At 35.3% G+C, this 26,522-nt stretch overlaps 1 protein-coding gene across 3 annotated transcripts in view; it reads left to right on the top strand.

Annotated features, from left to right (window-relative positions):
- MALRD1 (MAM and LDL receptor class A domain containing 1) overlaps nt 1-26,522 on the top strand; it is a 207,557-nt gene that overhangs the window by 147,025 nt on the left and 34,010 nt on the right. For 2 of the 3 annotated variants that reach the window (XM_042817544.1, XM_042817545.1), the window contains exons 32-35: nt 1,442-1,643; nt 13,327-13,602; nt 18,341-18,466; nt 20,680-20,746. In XM_042817544.1, the coding sequence (XP_042673478.1) occupies nt 1,442-1,643; nt 13,327-13,602; nt 18,341-18,466; nt 20,680-20,746 (671 nt within the window). Of the gene's footprint in view, nt 1-1,441; nt 1,644-13,326; nt 13,603-18,340; nt 18,467-20,679; nt 20,747-24,383; nt 24,526-26,522 lie in introns of those variants that run through there. The other variant, XM_042817546.1, reaches the window with a different exon arrangement.

Genomic DNA, 26,522 nt, shown 5'->3' on the forward strand with positions numbered 1-26,522 from the left:
AGCTAAAACCAACTAATACTGTTGTGTGTTGTAAAGATTTAGAGTAATGAGACTGTAATATTTCATGATTGGTGAAACAGTGAATGGTCCCTGTGATATACATACAGTTGTTGTAACATAGTCTTGACTTTGCCTGCAATTAGTCTAATTGGGAGATTCAGCTTATTAAGGACTTATGACCTGATATTGTGAATGCAAATAGGTTTTTTTTCATTTTTTTAGTGGCTTAATTCAGCTATTTTTTCTCAAAATTCAGCATGCTTTTTAGCTTTTTGGAAGACTGTTGCTGGATAGTGCTGTTACACAGTCCTATAATACAACATCAAACTTGGCTATGTTAGGTACTAATTTGGATTATTGTATGATAGTCCTCTTGCTTCTCCTTTCTTCCAAAACAGAAACAATGTACAATTGTTTGGTCATTACAAATATTTTGGTCAATGCAGTAACTTCTGTAAAGTATGTGGTTTGGGTTTTTATCTTGTTTGTCTCACTAAGCTGGCTGGGAAACTCAAAGATATTTAATTACACATATAATTGATATGAATTTAAGTTTATAACTTTCTTCAGTCTCAGATTTTGTGGGATTCTTTTCATGTTCCATTGTTTAAGTGGGATGCTAAAGCAGAAACATGAACCACCAGGTCAACTAATGAATAATTAGATTATAAACTTGAGAGAATTATAGTGTTCAAAGTGTGAAGAGGAGAGGATAATAATTAAAATGTTCTGTCTTTTAAAGAAATAATTATCAGCTGGAATGGTTGGAATATGCTGACTTTCATTGCTCCAACTCTTTTTCATTATATCTGACCCTGGTTTAAATTGTTTGAGGATTTTGAACACCTGAATGAGAAATGCAATCTACACAATTTCCAGAAGCCTGTGCATGACATTAATCCACCAAGTGTTTACCTGTGAATTCACTTGTCATTCCTATTTCTTTCAGTAATTTTCTTTATTTTATATTTGTTGTTGCTAAATATGTTTAGGTTAACTTACCATGAAACATAGTATAAATTAATTGTACCAAACTAGAGGCTTTAAAGCTGAATACTGAGCCGATCATCTATGTCTCCAAAATCTTCACCTAGTCTATCAATTTTAAGAAGTGCATATTTTAGAAATGAAAGGGTAGCTCTTGAACATTCTTAGTCTTTTTTTCAGTGTTTAGATGAAATTTGGGTTAGGTCTTTAGTCCTTAGCTTCTATATCATGAGACAGTCTGTAGGGTTTCCAAGTAGCGATTCTCTTAGCAATTCTTTCTTTTTTTTTTTTTTTTTCAGAGTACCTTTTTACTTGCAGCTGAGTTAGAATGAGCAAAAGTATTTAATAATTTTTGTATCTCACCAAGAAAGCTATATTACTCTGGCTAGACATATTCCTCTGTCTCTTCTTCAGCACTGAATCAATTACATCTCTTGGACTTCTTGGTCAACAGGTATACTCAGTTGAAGAACATGGAATGGATATTCTTATGTGGTCTTCTAGCAAAAATGAAGAAAACAAATGGATGTATGCAAATGTGGTCCTTTCCAGTAATGCTCCTTTCAGAGTTGCCTTTGAATTTGAGGTGGGGCAGAGTGAACCCACAGAATTTGCTCTTGATGACATTTCTTTCACCCTAGAGTGTGTGGATGGAGGTATGTTATTACAGAAATATTTACAATACTGTTATATTTTTAGGCTGAAGAGGAAAACTGTTATTGCATATTGCATTGAACGTCTCAAATAGTATGATCTGGCTTCTGCCGCGCAAACTAACTGAATCGAATTCTGTAAAGAAAATTAGTTGAATTCTAACACCCTATAAAGCCATATGTATTCTGTAAGAAAGTCAATTATTTCCTTAGCAAATTAAATGCCACATATGATAAATTATTAAAATTTATTAATAATTAATAATATTAAAATATTAAAATTTATGTGCAAATGGAGATTCTAATAAAAATGTAAACCATTCCTAATCTAAGATTTCTCTATAAATCTTTATTCATAAGGATTCATAAGGATAAGGCCACAAAAGATTGTGGCTAAACAAATTCCAATGCAGACGTTATAAAAATATTCTTGAATAGCTAGAAATCTATACTGCTCTTATTGTTCAGAATGTGTATTGAGTTAGTTGTGAATCTATTCAGTGCACTGCTTTGTTAATTTTGATGATTAAGCAGCTCCTTGAAGAACTAACCCCACAGAGATTAAAACAAGAAGTGAAATATATATTCAAGTAGGTGGCATTTACTTAGATCTCAATCTGAAAAAAAAATTTGATTTTCCAGCCAGTAGGCTAGCTAAGGAAAATACTGTTTTGGAATGTATTATAATGAACTGCAACCATGTACATAAACAAGTGCTCGTCATGTTAATACCCTTTTCAAATTGTACCTTAAGATATATTTAGTCATTTACATGTATAATATAGCAAAGTAGAAATTTTGAAATAATATATTTTGAGTACTTGGGATTAACAAGCCCTTGGCTTCTATTTCAACAGTGTATATAAATCAAATTTCTATTTTTTATGGATCTTTGCTAATTTATTATGAACAAGTACGTATTCCTACCCCAGGCAACATTACAGGACTGGGGTAGAGTGGCTGGAAGACTGTGTAGAGGAAACAGACCTCGGGCTCGGCTGAACATCAGTTGATGGTGTGCCCAGGTGGACAAGAAAGCCAATAGCATCCTGGCTTGTATCAGAAATGGTGCTGCTAGCAGGAGCAGGGAAGTAATTTTACCTCTGTATCAGCACTGGTGAGGCTGCACCTCAAGTACTGTGTTCAGTTTTGGGCCTCTCACTTGCAAGCATGACATCAGGGCCCTGGAGCATATCCAGAGAAGGGCAACAAAGCTGGTGAGGGGTCTGGAGAACTTATGAGAGCCTTGTGAGAGCAGCTGAGGGAGCTGGAGAGGAGGAGGTTCAGGGGAGACCTTATTGTTCTCTGTAACTACCTGAAGGGAGGTTGTAGTGAGCTGGGATTTGGCTTCTCTCGCATCCCTAGTGATAGGACTAGAGGGAGTGGTCTCAAGCTGTGCCAGAGGAGATTCAGACTGGATGTTGGGAGATAATACTTTTCAGAAAGAGTGGTCAAGTGCTGGAATGGGCTGCCCAGGGAGCTGGTGGAGTTTCTAACACTGGAGTTGTTCGAGGAACGTTTGGACATTGTGTTTGAGGCACATGGTTTAGTGAGAACTATTGGTGATAGGTGGATGGTTGGACCAGATGATCTTATGGATCTTTTCCAACCTTAGTAATTCTGTGATTCTATGGTTCAGATAAAGGAATAAGCATTTAATGATAACTAGAAAAATATAATTTGCAAAACATTGATTGAAGAATGATTTTGTCATGGTTTTTTGTTCTTATCACATTACATCTCTTTTGCATACTATGCTGAAAATCATCTTCCACTCCTTTCAGTTCAAAGCCTTCTATCCTTGCATCATTTTCTCTATACCTCTGTGTGTAACCTGTAGCTTACATTACATATCCTATACATTCTCCTAATGCTTCCACAATTCCAAATTCTTTTAATTCAGCTCCTCACTCAGCCTGTCTTGTTGACAGGCTGACTTTCAGACATCCTAATTCCACGTTCCTCACACGTTCTCTACCTCTGCCAACCAGTCCACAGCTATGCATGCACCCTGACAATTCTGCCAGTTCCTCCTACTGTCCATTTGTCCAGCCTCCTCCAGTGTTAGTCACTTTTTCTGTTGCACCAGCTGTGTATTTCTACATTTCTAAGAAAATCAAAGGCAATCTCCTGATGAGTTTGTGACTTGATGTATCGTCTCCTCCACAGATCAGAAATGATATCTAGATATTACTTACTTGTGTTTTGACTTTTTGTTTCTCTAGCAGTTTCGTATTGCTTTATGAAAAGTCCTATCCTAGTCTGTACCCTAGGGTGGGTGCACCCAGTCTGTGCTTTCAAAGAGGCAAAAGAACTTCAGAAAAACTGCATAATTAAATAAACCTTAGTTACTTAGGAAGAAGAGCTGAGCTCTGACGCTTTAATCAAGTGCCTAACAAAATGTAGCTGCTCTGGACAAAATGCTATTTTTCACTGATAACTTAAGAATTGACAGTGAAATTTGAAAATATTAGCTACAAATAGTATGAAATCAGTGCTGTGTAAAGAGAAAGCTCAGTATACCGTTCTTGCAGATATTTGAGCAAGAATATTTTGCTTTAACAGAATTGGTGGGTACATTTATCTACTACACTGCCAGACCTGCTTTGATTTTTGTTCCTCATGTTTATTCAAAGACTTAGTTCAGAGAAAAGTGTGTATACCTGCAGTACAGGTTTTCTGTAATGTTCTTTCTTTCAGGAGGTAACTTTGCTCCTGAATATTTTTTCCTCTCACTGCATTATTATTTTTCAGCTGTTCTTTAATTACTTTGGGTTTCCTGAGGCAACATGTTCTAAACAGAAGCAATCACAATTTATCTGGTTGGGAGCTCTAAGCAATAAAGCATTACCAGCAGCTCTAATTCAGCTGAGATTTTTATTTGTTTTTAAGTAGTCAACCCTCATTAGACAGGACAGTTTCTTCACATTCAAGAATATTTCTGAATGTTTGAACAAAGAGTGATCAAACTAGTCCCTGGCTTACTACAGAAGTAACTTCTAGCTGATGCTCATGCATGGAGGAAGCTGCAGTGCCAGCTGCCAGTGGCACAAAATCTAACTTGGTTCAGAATTAACTGCTAATGAAAGGTAGTCTTACCACGTTTCACAGATCACTCTTTTTTTTTTTTTTTTTTTTTTTTCACACACATAGTGTGTGAAGTTTTCATATTTCCCAACAGTACTCTACTCCAGAGATCATCCAAGCAAAAATTATTTTTTCTTATGGAGATTGTATATTGGTAGAAGGTATGCCTCATGGTGATCATCACTGACTTCTGCTGCAACCTGTCATGTGGTGAAGTTCTCCACTAACCCTGTTAGCCCCTCCTTAACATCTCTCTGTGAACTTTCACTTCTAAATAGTACTGCTTGAAGTAAGCAAACACAAATAGGATACATTGCCTCTGTGTCGTCTGATCATGGCAGAATTGCACAAAACTCTGTGTTGTTTCTCTACAGTTGATCTGCTCCTGCAGATGATCTTTCCTACTTTCCAGAGGAGCTAATATTGCAAAGAAGTTCCATGATAAAGGAAGTGACAAAAATCACAACATTTAGTACAGTTACACTTAGAATTTCAGATTACCCATGGCAAGAAAAAGATCCATCTTGTATAACGTGCCTCCAGTAGTGCCCATTTGTGGATGCCTGGGAGAGCAGTGAGCATTTATTCCCATGATGCGTTCCCCACTGCCAGCCATTTCTGACTGTTTTCCCAAGCCATGTGTAGGTTCAGCATAGTGATTTACTGCTTTTTTTACCTTTGAAAATTGAATTTCCCATCTTAATACCAGCAAATTTTTTAGTACAAACAAAATATATTCCGATGCTTGTGTGAATCTAAGTTTATCTTTACAAGCAGAATAGCTGTTCAGTGTTTTCTCTTATAGGCCTTGAAAACTATAAAAGCAGTATTTAAGTATTGATGATTCGCTCTTCTGTCTCTTAGAATTTCTTCAAGACTTCTCTATATTGTAGTTTCAGGTGTCACAGAAGATGTGTGTCTGACAGACCTAGTCCTGAAGTTCCTTCAGAACAAAAATAATTTCCACTGACCTCCTAAGAAAAGCAGAATTAGGCATTGCCTAATATCTGTGTTTACCCAAAAGAGTAAAGAGGAGAGGATCCCAAAGGGCAGGAACAGCAGAGTGTTTTCTTATTTGAAGCTGAAAGGAAATGGACTTTACCACAGATATCTTTTTAACAGAAACCATCTCAGATGAATGTTCATAACAAAAACACAGCAGAATGCAGATTGCTCCTAAGAGTTCTTCATTAAACGTAGTAAAGCACTGTGGCACTTTACGTTGATCTCATTTCACTGGGTCTTATAAGAAAAGCCCATAATTCATACCTTTATCTAACAGCCTGAAAAGTTTTGCTGAAGGTTCTACATGTGTGCGTTGTGTGTGATGTGATAGATTCTGCCAAAGGCTTAAAGGGATTTTATGATCTGTCTCTGAAATTGAACATCCCCAAGTGTGAACATAAGACATTCGGGAATGGCTAAGTGCTTGAACTGCACATAGTACAACATCAGATCATGGGGAAAAGCTCTGTAGAGGACATTTAACTGAATTCTGTAAGTTGCAGAGCCAAGAGAATCATTGTTAGCTTGTCTGCTCATGCTTGTAGTTAAGCAGGTTGAGAGCTCAGGGATTCTCCCTCCTCAAGGGTGAGATATGACTCAGGGGAAGTCTGCCTCTATAAACAAAGGAGGGGAAGAGGGAAGCAAGGAAGTGATAGAGGGCTTGGGGGTATTGGTGAATAGTTTCTCTAGTTAGTCTCTCCCTGAAACAAATCAGAATGTCTTATATATCCCCTTTGCTTGGCAGAGATAGGACATTTCTGCATTTATAAAGAAAAGAAATTATGACTCAGAGTTTAACACCTCAGGGAGATTCTTCAGCCTGATTCAGTATCTTTCAGTGCACTTATCTGGCAGTGAAGCCACAAGTTTTGCTGATTTCACAGGAAGGGAAACAGGGAATACTTCTAATATGAGATAGAGTGCATAAACTAGCATAATTAGCATCAAATGTTGAATGGAGTTATATTGCGCATAAATAAATATAATATATTGGCTTAAAACTTTTTATTTCTCTCTGCCTTTCAGTGTTTCTCTGCACAGAATATTGAAATCTTCTGATTCAAACTAGATGCCTTTTGGGAAATAAAAGTCTTTGGATTTATTAATAGTGTATGAGAATTGTCTCATTAATTATGAGTCTCCCAAACCCATCTGTTTACACCAAACAACAACCAAAAAGGTCTTTAATCACAGAGGTGACACTTTACCTTGCTTACTTTGTTCATAAAACTCAACGTATTTTCTAAGTGGGATAGAGAAATAATTTTGGGGAAAAAATAATCATTGCACTGCATTGGAGAGAAGAAAACTCTCAGATTCTTTATTAGGTAAGACTTAGCTTTCTCTTCAACAAGATTTAACCACAAGCTGAGATTTATCAAATTAGGCAGAGCTTACCAGGATGCTCCTCTCAGATGATGCTAAATTTGGACTGTACAAATTACCTTTCATTATAAGTTAAGCTGAGAAATAAAAGAGTTAGCATGGCATTGTGTTATCAACCCATCTATGATTCTGAATCTGTCCTGATTCCTGATTTTCTTTTCTCTGCACTAAATCTTTTACCTTTTCTTTTTGTCTTTATACAAGCTTTGATGTTACATTTTATTTTCTAGCAGAAGCTTTACTGGCACAAATAAACACTCACAGATAACCTGTAGTAGTATTTGAGTAAGTTCAGTGCAATGAATTTTTTAAACAAGGTTATTTCCCTGTAGACCCTGAATGGGCTGATTTTATGCTCTGATCCGTTGTGAGCTGAAGTGAAAGCAAAGATTACCACTGATTTCTACTTCATTAATGCACTGGATTGGACCTGTAATTAATTTATACTCTCATCTAATGGAAACTATTGGAGGAGTTTATTTTTGACTCTTCTACCTATGGTTAATATGTCCCCATTTTTTTTTTAGATTTAATAGGTAAATTACTTATGCAAATGTATCAGACAGGTTGTTAGTTCTCAAGGGTCTGATGCAGGCCCATTAAAATCAATAAGTCTTTCAATTTACCTAAATGGACTTTAAAGCAAAGTCTGATACAACGGAACTAATGCTGCATAATAGCATGTGGTAACATTATTTCATGCTTTCTGGTGTTGATTTTAATGCCATTGGCTACTAGTCTCAATTAGAATTCACTGTCATAGATGGTGCATAAATATTTACAGAGACCTACCTGCACTAGAGGTCTTGGCATCTGAACAAGGCAGGCAGAAAAGAAATGCATGGTGTGGAGATCTTGTTTCATGTAAGATAAGCATTCTTGTTTGTCTCGGACAAACTAATAACTATGATATACAAATATTTGTATTATATTATCCTTTGGGTACTAGAGGCTACACTATCTCCAGTGGCTGGACTCATATGGCATGTGGTAAAACCTGGCATGCTGTCAGGAAACAGGCTCAATGCTGTGTGCCCAGTCACACAACATGGACCACAAAAAGAACTGTGTAACAGAGCATCTGCACAAAGAAAATCTTCATCTGCATACAGAAAGTTGGTAAAACATTTCACTGTTTTTAATAAATCCACATTCCACAAATATATAACTGTGTTGCAGACCATGAGCACTTCACTCATTAAAGACTTTTCGCACGGTATAGGCTCCTTATTTCTAAATCGTCAGTTCCTGAACTCGATGTAGTATAACAGATGTTTTGGTGATTAACACATTGAAATAAAAACGTCTGTAAAATCACCCATTTTATCTGATAACAATGAAAGACAGGAATATGCAGCTGTAGTTAGTGCACTTCATGAAGCAGTACATTCAAAATTTGGTATGAGATTTTTAGTTTTTATATCCATCTCATTGTACTGGGCTTGCATGGCAAGGTTTCATTAGAGGGGAGCAGCAGGGGTTGTCTTTGTAAGCAGAGCCCAAAAGCTGTCCTGTGTCAGATAAGAGCCAGAGCTCCAAAAGTGTCTAACTACTGCCAGATCTAAGCCAAGAGCAATGCTGTTTGTGCCTCTAGGAGTGCAGATTTAACAAAGGGAAAAACTGCTGCATAAAGAAGCTGGAGAGAGGATTGAATAACTGAGAACATCCTTGCAGGTACCAAGGTCAGTGCAGAAAGAGGTTAGGAGCTGCTCCAGGTGCAGTGCAGAAGTTCCCTAAAGCCTGGGAGAGGCCCATGGAGGAGCAGGCACCACAAGAAGCAGATCTCCAAGTGCAGCCATGGAGGAGCCCACAGAGCAGCAGAGGATGTGTCTGAAGGAGGTTCAGGACAGCCTCTGTAGGAGCAGCCTCAGGCTGGAGCTGCAGCCTGTGGGAGCAGCTGACAGTGTGGCAGGAGGGTTGGGGGAGTGTCTGCCTGTGGTGCAGTGCTGGAGCAGTGCCTGAAGAGATGCAGCCTATGGGAAGCCCACACAGGATCGGTACAGGAAAGACAGGATTGCATAGGAGGGACCCCACAAGGAGCAGGGGCAGAGAGTTCACAACAGAGTAGCAGAGACAAAGTGTTATGGACTGGTCGCAGCCCCATTCCATATTTCTTCTGCCCCTTGTAGTGAGAAGGTAGAAGACAGTGGATAAGAGGAAGGTGTTAGTGTTAGTTTGCTTATATTTTTCTCAGTGCTCTGTTCTCTTGGTGTCAGACAATAAATTATATTAGTCTCCCTGAATCTGTTTTGCCCATGACAGCAATTGGTGCGTGATCTTTCTGTCATTATCTCAACCTGTGAGCCCTTTTACATTGTATTTTCTTCCTCAGTTTCTTTGAGGAAGGGGAGTGAGAGAATGCTGTGTTGGATTTGAGTTAGTTATCAGTAAGAAACCACCATGCACAGCTACCCATTTTCTCTTCAAAGTGCAAGGATGCTGGTAGAGTGGTATCTCTTTGTCCACTGTTTACACAAACCTCATCATATATATCTGTAGAGTGAGTATACTATTCAAACACGTACAGAAGTTTAAAGTTAGATTTTAAGGCTGAGAAAGGTGAGTACACCCTTGTGCAGCTCATGACCATGGAAGATATTTCTTGCATTACCATCAGCTCATTTTTCCTTGCAACCACACTGCAATGTCAACATTGTAACGTTTTAGTTTAGTTCTCCCTAGTGAACAAGGAAACAGAATAAATACTGCCACTGTTAAGAACGAAATATGCCAGCAGTACATATGCAATGATGAGCCTAATATAAATAGTTACATAGTAGCTTTAAATGTAACTAATTAGTTTTGCAATAATGATATGTTGCTTGTGATTTCTTTTCAGTTTGTTATTAATGATTTTTTTTAGATTTGCATATTCCAATTAGTCAGTTTTAACGGATATATATAAATCAATGTTTTATAAATTTTCAAACTTTTTTTAGCAGATGGTTAATTTATAATTAAGAAGAAAAATTATATCCTGCTTTATGTAAAGAAACTGGATTGAAATGAGGAGTAGATTTTGCAGATCATGGAAATTACAATCATTTAAGAAATGTCATCCAGTGTATAGTTTTTGTATTGCATCTGAAACCAAGCAGATATTGAATTTAAATACTTAAATGTGAGTTATTATGCAAGATGATATTCTTAAGGCCTTTTACTTATGTTTCCAAATTATTCATTGTCCTGATCTAAATTCAGGGTTTTGCTTTGGGTTTTTCTTAATGTACTGAAAACATAAAACAGAATTAACAAGACCTTCAGTTAGCCTTCCTCTTCAGTTAATCTCTGTCACAAATTCGTCTTCACTGCTCTTGGTGAACTCCATACACTCTAAAATAATTTGTATGCAAGTCAGGAAGAACTTGTTTCTATGCATTATTTTCTAACAACAATTGAAAATCATTGTAGAAAAAAAATAATCCCTGATTTATTAAAGCGCCCAAGTATTTGCTTAATTACTGAATTTAAAATAGGATCGTGTGCATGCATAAGCACTTTCTGAGATTGGAACCATAAGGCTAAAGCAATCAGTGCTACAAAACCTGAAGACAATTTAGCATGCAAGACTCATAGCAGTGTGTTTATGTATTATTGAATTAAAAATAGATTTCAAATTTTATTGCAGAACAAAATCAGGCAACTATTTACTAGCAAATGTATCATTAATACGTTAGATACAGGGGGTGAGGGGAATGAAAGTGAGGTAAAAATCTTCACAAATATGCTACAAATGCTATTTTTCCCACATCAAGTGACTATAGGAAAGGCAAATGTAGTAACAGTGTAGTTGCAATTTTAATTGCAATTTCCTAAGAAATTATGTGCAGTTAATTTCCACTGTGCCAGAACATAGACAAATCGAAACTATGCTGTACAACTGCAGAAGTGCATCCCTTAGTGGAACTGACTGCAGGATAAGTCATTTTCACAACTTAAGTACCTTGTAGGAGTTACAAGGAAAAGGGGTCGTAATAACAGAAGGAAAATAATGTTATCTAATTTAATAACTTATTTTTTTCAAGAGCAAAATAAAATCGTAAAAGGATTCATTTTTAATAAAGATTGGCTCTATATTTAATACTGCAAGTTTTTGTCAATACAGAAATAAATACCTTCTCCCAGTGACTTTCTGTATGTTTTCATGATATCATGGCAGTCGTGACCTTATATACAAGTTTTGGAGTAGAATAAGTGAAAGTGAGAATAACACGTTTATAGCAATATATCACACAAATGAAATCCTTTCAATCCCTTTTAAAAGTATATGTTTTTAGTAGATTTGTGATTTAATTCTGAATACCAACAAGCCAAAAAAAAATATATATATATATACTAGGTTATTATTTTTACTGTGTCGAAATCCATTATTGTTTTTTGTGGAGATTATAAACAATGTATGGAATACATCTTTTTTGACAGCATGAAAATATTTAACATCACTAACAATATAAATGATGTCAGGAATATTATTTTGCATGAGGCTTACACTTATGATTATCTGACTTGATGTCAGTCAACATGAAGGTCAAAGATTGCTAAGGTAGTAAGGGTCAAGGATAGACAGGGTTTGAGCTCTTCTTCCTTATAACCGTTTTGCAAGTGACCAGATCATAAACTAATATTATGTATACAATTTGTCTGAATGTAGTAGCAGTTTTTCTTTGAACCAAATGCTATTGATATTTGTGATATAGGTATTATAAAAACAGCCACAATCAGACTCTGATGCCCAGTGCATTGAAAATAGCAAAGTAATGCAAAAATCCATGTATTCCCTTACAGTGTGCCATGCCTTCATGAAGATTTAACATTTGACTTCTGAAGTTAGGGAGTAATGCTTGCACTTTCTCTGAAGGCATTCTAAAACCCACCATGAACTGTTTCACTTGATCTGCTCTGCTTCAGGCTGCCAATAGGAAAACTACCACCTTTTGCAGATGTGGTAACACTAGATGGTCCTTCCTGTCTGCAACAATTACAATATTAATTATTTTCTTTATCTGTCTGATGTAAATGGACCTGGAAAATGATTAAATGCAGAAGTGAAATCACATAGATTTTTCTTTTCTCTGCACATCAATTTGCAAGACTCCTTAACTTTGCTCCCCTGGGGGACACTGGTGGTGTGAAGAACATTGTATTAGCGCAACCAGCTTCTTAAAATTCAGCTTTCATAAGTAGTTCTGATGTTTGTGTTAGTAAAATTCAGTTGCAGTAGTTTTGATAGGAATAAATGGAAGCTTAAATGTCTCCAATTAATTTGTGTAAATGACCACAGAGTTCTTTTCCAGTATATTTTCCAGAAAAACAAAAGGAAGGGAGGCAGGGAAGAAATATTTCTTCTTTAGTCAAGTGTCATTATTATTGTTGTTGTTGTTACTGTTGTCTTCTTTTTAGATGTACTCTGGAAAATTTAATCTATTTTTTATTATTATTTAACTATCTAATAAGTCAAACTAAGCTACAGAATCAGAGTGATAATAAACTATATCCGTGAAAAACTTTTATTGTTTTATGAGGGTTCAGACCTTACTGTAGATAATAGCTTTGTGGAAAATATGTTTCTTGTTGATCTACACTTATGTAGTCTTTGAAAAGTTTTTTGTCTATTCAGTATACAAGTAAAGACCTTGAAGGCTGTCAAGATATTTCAAAATGTTTTCTGATATAGAATCATAGAATCACAGAATGGCCTGGGTTGGAAAGAACCGCAATGATCTAGTTTCAACCCCCCTGCTATGTGCGGGGTCACCAACCACCAGACCAGGCTGCCCAGAGCCACATCCAGCCTGGCTTTGAATGCCTCCAGGGATGGGGCATCCACAACCTCCCTGGGCAACCTGTTCCAGCGCATCACCACCCTTTGTGTGAGTAAAAGATAAGTTTCCCTAACACTTTGGTATTAACCTTTCTATATGGACATAACACAGACAATAACAGGATGAAAACAAATACTGGATTTGAGCTTCAGAAGGAACAGCAAGAATATACAGCAGTTAATATGGTATAGCAAAGTGTTTTTTACATATGTACTCTACTTTCGAGCTGTGCTTTTATACTTATTATTTTACTTTAAAAAAACACATATTATATTAAAAATCAATGTCTTACCCAGTAGCACCTGTGTTCCTCTCAGATGTAGTATAGATAGTTACTGGAAAAAATATGTGTATATTTCTTTGTGACCTTCACTTTTTTCTTGTAGGACCAGCTTCACCACGGCCTCCAACTTGCAGTAGTGACCAGTTCCCATGTGCATATGTGCAGCAGTGTTTGCCTCTCAATGCAAAATGTGATGGGGCTGAAGACTGCTTGGATGGAAGTGATGAAATTAATTGTCCCGCATTGACCCCTAGCACTATGCCTTCAAACTCCTGCAAACCAACAGAATTCCTGTGTCCTTCCAAAGGCTGCATCCCAGCTCTCCTAAAATGTGATGGTGTACCTGACTGCCTGCTTAATGAAGATGAAATTGGATGCCGTAAGTTAATTTCATTGCGCTTGTTAAAGCCACACTAACTTTCTTTCCCAAAACAGTGACATGAAAAAGAGTAACATAATGAATAGTAGCAAAGAATTCAGCATTCTCTAGTCAAGTCAAGACATTGTACTGCCTGTAATGTGTTACCTGGAGAGACACTCTACATTTGCAAGTAATTTTGTTTATTCTTTTCTGTTCCCTGGTAATTGACTGACAAATGCTTGAAAATTTTTGCTTTGTATTTCTGTTAATAATTAGAAGAATTTCTGCTTTTATTTCCATAGATGATAGTGACAATTTTTCCCTAAACTTTTCATTCTGCAAAAGTTTTTAATATTTTATTTTGCATCCTGATCAGAAAAAAATATATCAGTTTCCAGTAGGCTAGAAATTATAGTTCTTCAATCATTTGGATCAAAACTAGGGAATGTACAAGTAGGCCAGCACACAGGAAATTTCTTTAAAAAGATGTTTTTATATAAACTGGCACAGACTTTGTAGCCTATCTGTACATGAGGTTCTGTTGGTGGAAGATACAGTTTTGTGAGAGGCCTTAAAGTTTGCTTGCCTCCAAAACATGTGAAAATTCTATTTCCTCCAAGATCAAAAACACCTCACTTCATTAATCTTCATTCAATCCTGCCTCTTCAATCCTTCCTCAACTGGAGAGCTCTGTTGTATCACAGTACATGTACGTCCCAGTGCCAGACCACAGTAGCTAATGAGTGCTTCTAAACAACTGAGATATCATTTCATTGCTTTGACTTCTAAGCAAAGCACAGAGAATGAGGGGAAATTAAGTCCTGGTCTTCTCAAAGAACAAACATTTTCCATAGCTATGGCATACTGAGGAATTGTGAGTGAGGTGGGAACTCATTCATATCTGTAATCATACTGGTACTCCAAAATTCAATTTTGGTTGTACAAACATGTAAGTTTTGACAATATGAGATGAGAATGCAAAAGCAGCAAAATATTTCATATTTTTTTCCTATGAAGGTACTGTTTGCAGGGCAAAGCAGAATGTAAGTGGTTAGTGGTGGTTTGGAAGGAAAGCAGTGAAAAGATGATTACTGTCACTCGCTCAGTCTTCCCACCAAAATTTGTACATTATGAGAGCACAGCATTTCATCTCTAGCTGTCTACTTTTAACTTGTGAAATGCCATGCATGTTTGTCAGTGGGGAAAAATGAGAGTGGAAAAGGAAATATCTAATAGTTTTTGTTTAGTTTATTGAAATATTTGCATAATCTGTAAAATCAGTGATTCCTTTGCTATTAACTTCAGCCTATGTCCACTGTTATAATAACAGATTGGGAGATTTTCTGCAGATTTTTGAGAAACCTGAAGTTCTTTTATTTTTTTTCTAAGCAGTTCTGAACAGAGAATAGTATTTTAATCAGCAGTCTGTGAGTTTTTGTTGTCTTAGTGTTCTTGCTAATTTTTAAAAATATGCATTTAGCAATTACTGGCACCTTCCACTGTGTATGTGCCATGTCCTTTAGCAATTTCATTCATGTAAGTGTAAAAATAAATGGCCAAAAATATTCTGGCAAGTGAATTCAGGAATGCATCAGATAAATTTATCTCTACATGCTGCAGAAATTACGTATAAAGCCCCAAAGAAGACCAGGGCAAAGAAAAGCAAACAAAAAATGCATTAGTCAGTTCTCTACTACCACTATCTCTACCACAGAACTGCTTTGCTGCATAGTTTGTGCAGGCAGAATTTCCCATGGAGTTCATTCAGCAGTTAAGTTGTATGGTATTTTTTTTTAATGTATATAGTATGTACTATTCTGGTGGATTTTGTTGCTAATTAATTTTAATGAAAATATTCCTGGAATTGTTCTACTTGGCCATCCCTCTTCTCACTGTTGTGATGAATAGTACTTTAGCTCACCTACTTAATCTATTTTTTAAGTTAGTTTATCATAGTGGTAAGGGTATAAAATAAACATATTAACATCAATGGTGTTTTTTTGTTTTTTTTTTTTTTTTTTTTTACTAGATGCAGCAGCATTTGACCCAGGTGCTAATAGCAAGGAACAATTATTTTCCAGTTCTCTGCAATGGTCCTATGTAGTTATATATCTGCCGTAGTTATAGTAAATTTTGATTACCTTGTAGATATTGAATTATATAACTTCAAGTGGGCTGTGATACTTTTATTCTTACAAGAATTTTAATTTGAACATAGAAAATGAAATATAGGTGAAAAACTGATGTTTTGACTTTAACATCTTTGCTGTTATTACTGTCTGTCTTCAATATTTTTATCCCAAAGACACTTGAAGACCCCTCACAAAGTTAAAGAGTAACTGGTGTGGGAAGCTTGAGGTTATTTTCAACTATCTTAACAGTAAGCAATATTAGATGCCAGATCTGTGCAAAGTATTTAACAGTCAGATTAATTGCTATGAAGGTTCCCTCTGTCAGTACATAAAAGTCTCAGTGCAATAAATTTGCTCAGAGTAAAGGAACACTTCAAAACCACAAAAGTTATAAATGAACTAAAAATAATTAACATTTTTCTATCTTGTCTTCAAGCCTAAGTCCAGCAGCAAGTCCAGAACTAGGGGAAATAATAACAAAATGTCAAAAATAAGACGCATACTTTCTTACCACAATCCTCACTGTGAGTTACAATTCAGGAACTGAATCTGTTTTAGTTGTAGTGTATTTGACAAACCATAAACAGTACTTTATATCCACATTTGAGATGTCTCTTGAGTACAGGCGTACAAGGTCTAAAGAACATATGAAGAGTTACTAAGTTTAAAAATATGTTTTATGTTGAATTTACAACTTTGTTTCTCTTGAAGTTCTCATCTGAACAAACAATTATTTTTATGGGCTGGATATCTGTGTACAAATGAACACTTACCAAACTAGTCCAATTACCATTGGAACATCATGCCCCAAATTGCAAATGTCCAGGATTTGGATCTGTTACACACAAAATAAGTATGAGATTGTTATTTGGTTATGAAAGTGCAACAAGAGGGCATGGGACTGTCAGTTATTTTCTGGCTAGCTTACAAAATCCTGAGATAGATGGTAGGTTATGCTACAAGTGTGGGTCATGAGAAGCACCACAGGAGTGGAGTGATGCTGTAATCTGTTATTTTTCATACTTGCCAAGACCTATTTGGCCGGACTGAGTGGTAAAGGGAACGAGAGAGCATATAGAGCAAAGGCATTGTTATAGAACAGAATCTAGATTCTTTGCATAACAGGAGGAAGTGGAAAAATGTATGTCTATGACTGAGTGACAAAGTATGAATTCCGTTTATTAAGAATGAAGTATTTGCTGTTGTGCAAGTGAGAGCTTCAGTTTGGTCTAATGCGGTAAGAAGAGATTGTTGTTGTTCTTGCTTTTATCTTGCTCTTCTCTGTAGTGACTTCTCCAGTCATAGAAGAGTACTGTGATCATTTAAAATCAGTCAGAACTTAAAATGTCTCAGAAAGATTAATTAAATTTTGAAGCAAAGTAACATTCTTCTCCAGATTTTTCTTCAGAATTTAACATATGTTAGTGCATGTAACTAGAATGTTTGATCCCACAAACCTTTACTTACATGAGCAATTTCATAGTTATTTATGAGTGTCAAAAATGGCAAGAGCTGGAAGGATTTGACCCAATTGCTGCTGTATAAAATTGAGCTGCACCATTTTAAGTGTGCATATTTTTGTGATATACATAAGCTGGAGATTTACATTTTATCTGGGAGTGGGACTGATATAGCTTTTAGCAGCTTGTCTATCGTACCTGGGATGTTCACTGCTGTGTGCATTGGCTCTTGAACCCATGAGCAGGAAAGAAGAATGAAATATAGATGTGGCACTGGGATATTTTAAATTTTTCTAGATTCTTTCTCTGGTTCTACTCCAGTTTATTATGAATACATCTAACTTCAATGGAATCAGAATTTCCTCTGATTTGCATTAATATTGAGAGAAGTTCAGCTCATGCTAGCTAAACAAAAACCTTTAAATATAATAGTTGAAAGCAGTGTAAGAGAGCACTGTGTTAGATAAAATGATGCTTTCTTCTATAGGAGGATGTAGGACCACTGCATATTTCATGTATATGAGTGATGCAGTAATAATCCTGTACTCAGAACCTTATGGCTTACGTGATTCCATCAAGATTCTTCCCTCATAATTCTTCTGGACAAACTTAGAAAAGACAATTAAATGCCCAGGAATTAAAAAGGTGTGAAAGTTCAGGTATTTCAGTACAGCTTTCCTCTACTTTTTCTTCACTAAATGTCTGTTAGTATTTGGTTCCTCACAATAAAAGGAAGCTGTACTATGTCAACTTTTTATTTTTTGTTTAAATTTTTTTTTTCCTAGGTTATGCCTGGGATTTGAATGTGTTGTGTGGTAGTTTCTTACGGGTTTTCATTGCTTTTTCAACTTACTCTGATAATGGTTTAAGCAAATATGCCCATGATTACTTCAGAAATATAACATGGGAAAATCTAGCTTCTGTAACATCTGTGTACTGTGTTTGTTTACCTATTTGTCCACTAAATAGCAAAGTTTTGTGACTTTGAAGATGAAAGCTTGTAAAGGTCACGTGGATCCAAGTTTATAAACTAAAGTACAAATAAAGTTTTCTGCTAGTTTTTTTTTGTTTTGTTTGGTGTTTTTTTTTTTTTTTTTTTTTTTTTTTAACAGTGATAAAAGGAAATACAGCTGACAATAATTGTCATGTTACTTTTCCTTTCAGCCCTTACAGAGTGTTTCCACGGTTCTTTGCTATGTATGTCAACAAATCAATGCATAGCAGTCTCCCAGCGTTGTAATGGCATTGCAGACTGCATTGACTTCAGCCTTGATGAGTCCAGCTGTTCAGGTACTTAGTTTTCTATTAAAGTGACATTTTGCAACACTAAAATACAGTGGTTTATTAATGAAACTAGAGTCAGCCCACATACTAGACTGAATTCACACTGTTAATCAGATTATATTGGTTGTGAATTTGCATTATGAAAGTGTCACTCAGAAAAATAGGGAGGGAAAAGATGGAAAATAACGTGCTTAGTTAACATGTACACAAGGGACTTTCACGTAGGTATGAAATTATATTTGTTGTTTTTTTGTTTTTATTTTATTCCTCTGTAATACGCTTCTGGGACTCTTGATTTTAGCCATTTGAATAGAAAGATCAGCACTTCTGAGTTTCTGGAACAAAATTTGTTTGGAAATATTGTGTTCATTGTGTCTTTGCTAACATTAAAAATTAACAATTTCACAATGCAGATAAAATATATACCTGATAAATTTGATTGAGAATATATTTTCAATGAAGAATATTTTCTATTAAAAGGTATATATTGAGAAATTATAGCAATGTAGAAAAATATAGAACCCAAACTAGAAATAATTTATTTCTATGTAAATCCTCCACTATTTTTTTCAGAGAGCAGATCCTTTAAGTGATTGTCTTTCAACTCTTCTTAAAACTGCAAGTGTCTACATTGAATAGCACTATATTTCTTTATGTCCGCAAATGATTTTATGTGGCATACTCCAAAAGTTAAAGAACTACACCTAGTTTACTTTATTATCTTTGTTTTTTTAAAGCATAAATATCATATGAAAACATAGAAGAATATTCACAGCTGTGTTATGATTACACATTGTTATAGTATTTGAGAATAACAAGTGAAAATAAAACTTGACAGTCATGCATCAAATAAGAAAAGGTATTTGCATCTTACTAGTTATTATTTAAAATATAAGAGATTCATTTCTGATTTTTAGTTTTTCTCACAGCGGTGGAGTAAAACTAATCTTAAGTAAAATTAAATTTCTTAAATTGGAAATCCATGAAAAGGCGTGTCAAAAGCAATGAAAAAATGCATGACTGATATATCCCTGTATTTAAACACTTTACTCTTTGCAAAACCAGTGTTGTTAGTTAATCTCAGTAGGCAGCTCAGCTTCACACAGCTGCCCACTCATCTCCCACCACAGGACTGGGAAAAGAATAGGGCAGACAAAACTGAGGAAGTTCATGGGTTAAGAAAAAAATTAACAACAGTAAATAAATAAATGGACAGCTAAATATATCATAGAATCATAGAATGACTTGAATTGGAAGGGACCTAAAGGATCATCAAGCTCCAGTCCCCCTGCCACCAGCAGAGCCACCAATCTCCATTCCTAATACTAGACCAGGCTGCAAGTGAAATAAAAGCAAGAGTTGCAAAAGGAATCATCAACCATCAGCTGACTGATGCTCATCCAATTCTTGAGAAACAGCAACCCCTGGGAAACAGCCCCCCAGTTTTATTACTGAACATGACATTTATAGGGTATGGAACATCTCTCTGGTTAATACAGGTCAGTTAGATCTTGACTGCTTTCCTTCCTAGTTTCTTGCCTGCTCCCATGCTCCTCACCTGGAGGGGCAGAGGATGAAACAGAAACCTTGATGTTGTGTAAACATTGTTCAGCATCATTTAAAATTTCAGTATGTTATCAAAGTGGATTTGATCACAACTTCGAAGCATGGCACCATAAGGGTGGCTATGAAGAAAGTTAAATCCACATCCAGTAAATTCTATGAGTCTGTGATTCTATGTGTTACAATTCTAGGCATCATGAATTAGAAAGTTGACACATGATAAAGCATTTGTTCTTTTGTCACCACTGCATTTAAGCTAACAAGAAAATAATGATAATGCCAATAATAAAGTAGGCGTAAATACTATGAAAATATAAGTTCAAAGTTCTTGGCTCTCTCTATATTAATAGTTTTGTTAAAATATCTAGTAATTGACAGAAGTTTCCTTTCTGGAATCAAATGTAACTCTCAATCTGAGACTAATTAGAAGCCTGTTCAATTTCTCTTGAAGTGCTAGAGATTCCATTGATTTCAGTGTATTTGTATTTTATGTTTTATCATCAAGATTAAAAGAAAAGTTTTCAGAAATACTTAGCACCCAAAATGTTAAATGTGAATATTCTGCCATTCTGAAAATCAGACAGTGACAAATATAATAATTTTGAAGGTATGGAGAGGGTGGATTTGAATTATAATTTCTACTTTTTTGTTTGTAGTTTGTCCTGAAGAATACTGCAAAAATGGAGGAACCTGCATCATCAAAGATGATGTTCCTTTATGTCTGTAAGTTTCACTGGGGAACGTAACTGTTGAAAGACAAGTCTTTGTCTGTATTATTTCTTACATTTGCTGAGTAATACAACATTGAAAAGAATAATATTTACTAGAGAGAATTTTCTGTTACTTTCATCTATATATGACACAGCCTGTTCGCCTGATACCTTACATTTTGTCTCATGTTTCACATCAACATTTAACAGCACTTAACATGCTTCTGTGAAGATTGCATGCCTCACATGAGGAGAACATATTCTCATCTTGCCCGAATTTGTGATGTATTCTTGTATAAAGTTTTTTTTTGCATATATTTGCATATCATTGACAAAGATTTATACTTGCTAAAAAAAACGAATACAATCCTGCTGTGGAATATAAGAATCTTTAGAAAGTGTCTCAAGATATTTGACAGTTTTCATTTTCACAGGAAAACACTCTGTTCCCCACTGGGAAATTACAGGGTACTTTTAAAGTGCAAAGAAAACAATGTTCTTTATCACAGTTTTGTCCTTCATGTACTTCAGTGAATCTTGCCAAAGAATTTGCCGAATTACTAAAGAAGTGACTGTATCTAAGTGAGGGTATCTATCTTAGTCAGAACATGACAAGTTTGTCTCTTAGTCTCTAGGTAACTCATTAATAAGCAAAATTTCACTCTTTCAAGAGATATATATCCATTATTGGATGAAGAAATGTTATAAATAACAGCTGCAGCAAATACAGGCACTTTCATACACGATTCAGGCAGGGACATTCATATATGAATACTTTCCACTTAGCTCTCAGAAAATGTTGTTGCATGCAGATTTCCCAAAGAATCTCTGACAGTATCGAATAGAGAATGACCTCTGCCTTAAGCTTGGAGTTTCATCAAGGTGGCTCTTTCAAAATTTCCTGGGAAATAGAAAGAGAGAATGGGGGATAAAGACATGAAGGAGATTGCGCATAAAATGCAAAGGATAGGCAGCAAAAAATAAAGGGATTGAGAATAGCTATAGAGTTAAAAAGATTAAATTATTGATCAATAAGAAAATTGCTTTTAGGGACAAGGCACTAGGGGAGTACTCAAGATTTTGGGGATAGAAGAGAATTATAAAAATTGAATTTATGTTAAGTCTTGCAAATGAAAAGAAACCAAATTAACAGATGGTTCTTTGTCCAGAGAAATAAAAAAATAGTTGAAATAGTAGATAGTAAATAGGGAACACAATATTAAACCCTGATCCAATATATGGGTAATTGGACTGAAGGCACAGAAATGGCAATGATTTAAGTGATGAGCGCATGTAGTGCCAAGAGCTGTACGTGCTTGTGTTGAAGGAATAGATAATCTTTATTCAAGAATGCTTGAAAAATACTGCATATTGCAATGGTGGAAAGTTTTCTGAAAACTCTGCTTTTGGGGTACGTGATTGGAGAACAGAATAAAGATGTTTCTTACCTGACTGCATAATTTTAACTCATACCATCTGAACAAAATTAATGAGTTGTATTCATGTATAAAATATACTAGAACTGACATACAGTAAACTCATTATATTGCTTGCCATTCCTTTCTTTTTATAGAAACACTTTCTGTGTAATACGCCAAATTTAGAGTAGTTACACTAATACAAAAGTGAAATAATAGTTTTGTTAATGCCTGAATTGTAAGAAGGCTTTAATATTTACGCAGAAAATGTAATTGCATTCCTTGCCCTGTAATTAGACAATCTAGATATAACTTAAAAATACATCTTTATTAACAGTTTTTAAATTGCATTGAATATATACCATTTGGCTAACTTAGCTGTGGAAACTAGAATTTCAAGGAGTCATTATACATAGATTTGCAGTTAGCTTTGTAGTTGTATTTATAAATGACCTGAAATACAGAAAATTAATTATTTTGTTTGCTTGTGTGATAAAAGTGAAAGTGTTGCCTTTCCCTTTTAAAATTTAGGGGAAAAATGATTTTACGAGCTTATAATTGAATCAGATGTTGCTTAATCTTCTTAGAAAAGCTAGAGGCAATGTTGTCCCCACAACTGGTTATTTTTAAAGGGCAAGTAAATTACTTTATTCTCAGTAGCATAATTACAGCATTTTACAACAAATAATTACAGTAAAAAGCATAGCTTTTCTGTAGTTGAGACTTTTTTTCAGAATCTGATTTTGTCTTAAATGTACTAACTTTTGTTATGCAAAATATATTATTAAGAACAAATGCTGCATGGTGTATGCAACTTTAAGTGATGTCACAGTGGACTAATTCAGTGCCTTTTCCAGTCAAATACTATTTGTACCAGAGGATGGAAATTCTCTTTAGGATAGGAAGGATATTCTTTCTTACCTTTCACACTCAGTCCTACTAAATTTAAATACAGAATAGGAGACATTATGTGATCTGAAACTCAGTATTCTCATACACTAAGATTACCTATCTAAACTTCATTTCAAGGATCAGCTCACCACCAGGGATCTCTCTATGAGGTACCTTGAGTCTACAGGTTGGGTATACCTGATGCAATGCACAAGGTTTCATTAAAGTTCTGTGTGATGTAGGGACTTCTGGAAAATGTTGACAAGAGTTTTGAACTTTCCCACAGTACTGTGGGAGGTTCTTATAGGTCTGTGCTGAGGATGGCAGGAACGGTGGGGATGGTGGAGAACTGTATTTGATAATCTATTATTCCATAAACTGGGTAGGAAATGCAGATACCATCTATTATGTGCCAGCTGCATGCTGGTATGCATCTTGCCCAATCTAACACGCAAAACTCCCTGATCTTACAATGCCCTCAAGCTATCTTTCAGGTTTGCAATTTTCCCTCTTATTCAAACAGGGTGAATTTAAGTCTCCAAGAATTACACTCTTTGTGCTGTTGCTAGGTGGCTAAGAGATTGCCTAAAAGCAGCAAATTCTACTAAATTAAGAACTTTTGAACTTCTCTTGCCAGCTTTTGCAGTGTTGACTGATCTGGAAAGCTCCATGCATTTTAATTTTAAGTACATACCAACATAGAGGATTTTTCTCATTGCTTGGAAGGATCTTTTCATGTTCACTGCTGCCCTAATCAGCTACTAGGCTGCATCTCTAAGAGGGAATGAGTAACTATGTGCTATTCCCACACAGACATTTATATCCTGCAGGGAAGGAGTATATATTTATCAAAGCCAAAATAATTTTACTTACTTCTAGTCCACAAGTCTTGTTTTCGATGTACAGAAATATTCTTCTTTCAAACATATGTTTTGATTTGTAAGATGCAGGTGAATTTTGAAATATTTTTTCAAGAGTGTAATGTTAATATGGTTAATGGGATAACGGTAGTATTGATCTCAGCAGAGAATAAATGGGAAAAAAATTCCAGAAATAAACTTCAGTCATCCAGATAGGCTTTAGTATTCAGTACATTGTGGCAGGTTGACTTTTTGATTGTTTTTAAATGGTGGATGTGATTTGGATTTAAATATATTATCTCTTTGTGGACGGAAAATGAATTGTCCAGAACACATACTCTTTTATTGTTGGAATATGTGTGATTTGCATCTACTGATTAAATAACAGATAACACAAATCATATGCCAAATGTGTGGAAAGTCATGGAATATCTACCAAGCCACTCTCAAGCAAGCAATGCCTTAACTGTCTTCTGTGCAGGCACATGGAAGTCAGACAGGTTGTCCCTGAAATAGCCCGAATTGGTTTCTCCATTTTTCTGTGATGGAGTAGCTTGGAAGCTGTAAAAATTCCTTGGGTGGATTTCAGGTATCAACTGTGTATCAACCCATGCATTGCACATAAACTAATCCCTGTGAAGTGTCTGTTGGAAAACACTGGAGCCAACCATAGGTAATGATGGCTTCTTTAGTTTAATTGCTAGATAAAAGATTGCTTAAATTCTAACATGAAATAAATTTAAACTCTGGGTCATTAACTTAATATGTTAAAAAGTATTTTTGCTTTTATGTGAGTTATTTTATTTTCATTTAGAACATTTCCATTTTGTATTTTAATCCTTTCATCAGTCTTCCTTCTTAACTATTTTTTCTGCTACTCCATTGAGCTTGTTGAGGAAAGCTGTGCAATATTTTTTAATTGCTGTTCAAATAGTTTTAAAAATTTACTTGTGTTTTAAAATGAAGCTAACAAAAAGATGACTACTAACATCTAAATGGAGCATGTAGCGCGCAGGTTTGGCTTGTCTGAGTTACACTGATGCAACTTTTCATGAGTAGTAGATGAGTGAAATGTTGTTTAAGCATTGCTACCTAGAGTTGAATATGCTACTGTTTGTTTTGTACGGAGCAAATTCTAATTTTTAAATGATTATTTCTACTCTGGTGGTTGCATTTTCGAATTTATGATACTCATATTACCAGCTCAATTGAAGTGGCTGTTTCTATTTTTATTGTAGTCTATAAGAAAAATAAAGTGCCAGTGGAAGTTTTTTAAGCATCCATTCTTAAAAAGTTTTACGAAGGTGGAAAAAAAGTTTCTATTTAGTTTTTTTCTTTTTTTTTTTAATCCATTTTGTAAATTAATACCTTATTAGTATGGTGTTAGGAATATGGAATAAGAATCCTATCTCCTAAAACTTGTTTAATATTTTAGTATATGAAAAATGTTGTGTTGACATAGTCATAGAAATGCACTGAAATTGTTTTCCCATCATTTTTTTTCCAGAGTTGGAAGTAAGGTTGTTTGGCATAGTATATTTTGAGGCGGCACATTGACTATTATATTTGTATTATATAAAAAAATAAAGATTATGAAGATCTGAGTCACCATTTTATACACAGTCTATACACAGTACCTGATCAATGTTACTAAGGTTGTAGTCTTGAAAAAGTCCTCAAGAAAACCTCTTTAATTTAACCAAGCAAGCTACTTTACAGTCTCTGAACTGCAGGCAAGTTGTGTCTGTACTTCACAGATTCCTTGACAATTTATCATTTTAGAATGTGTTCTTACAAATATGTCATACTTAACAAGCATTCTTGCACAAGCTGTCTCTATCACATGCCTCAGCAGTGTCCCTCCTTGCCTGGATGTTGCAGAGTTGTCAAGCTGATGTTCCTCAAAGAAGCTGCAAGCAGGATTTTTCTGACTGTTGCTCTGATCATTTCTTTCCTTTTTCAACTCATTGCTCCCCCTTTTGCATCAAATGTAAATTACTATCCTGTTTTCAAAGCCTTCATATTTTTTCCAACTCCATCGATTGTTTCTCATTTAACAAATATGATTTAAACATACTTTAAACACTAGATGCTAATCAAGTAATATGGACAGCAGAGCCTGTTCTGAGCACAAAAATAGCAAATTTTCTACATGTTAAAGGATCTCTGCACTCTAGTAAATGTTTAGATCACAACTTGGCATAATCTTTTACACTTACAGAAAGGAGATATGTCTTTCAAAATAGCTTCATTACAAATCTACATGATAGAAGGACTAGCACAGGAAGGAATTAGATAGATGATTTACCTATAAACCCAGAGAATCAAAGCTTGGTATGACAATCTTGCCTCCCACATATGAGCTTCTTTTACAACTTTTTCATCTTCAATCTCTCGCCTTTTATTTTTTAATAATCTATTCTGTTCCGGTAGCATAAAGTCTTCACAGCTAGTATTGGCACGCAAAAGCTAGAGCAAATAATATGGTAAATTTTCTAGATCATCTTTATTTGAATATTTTGTCTTCTAATTGTGAAGAATGTACAACAAATAATTAAAAATAAAAATTGCAGCAGAGAATCATAAAATCCTTTGTAAAGGCAGGCCAGTCTGCAACATG

This window comes from Centrocercus urophasianus, unplaced genomic scaffold (genome assembly GCF_019232065.1).
Source record: "Centrocercus urophasianus isolate 14NV4802_14NV808 unplaced genomic scaffold, USGS_Curo_1.0 seq_16, whole genome shotgun sequence".
Taxonomy (NCBI): Eukaryota; Metazoa; Chordata; class Aves; order Galliformes; family Phasianidae; genus Centrocercus; species Centrocercus urophasianus.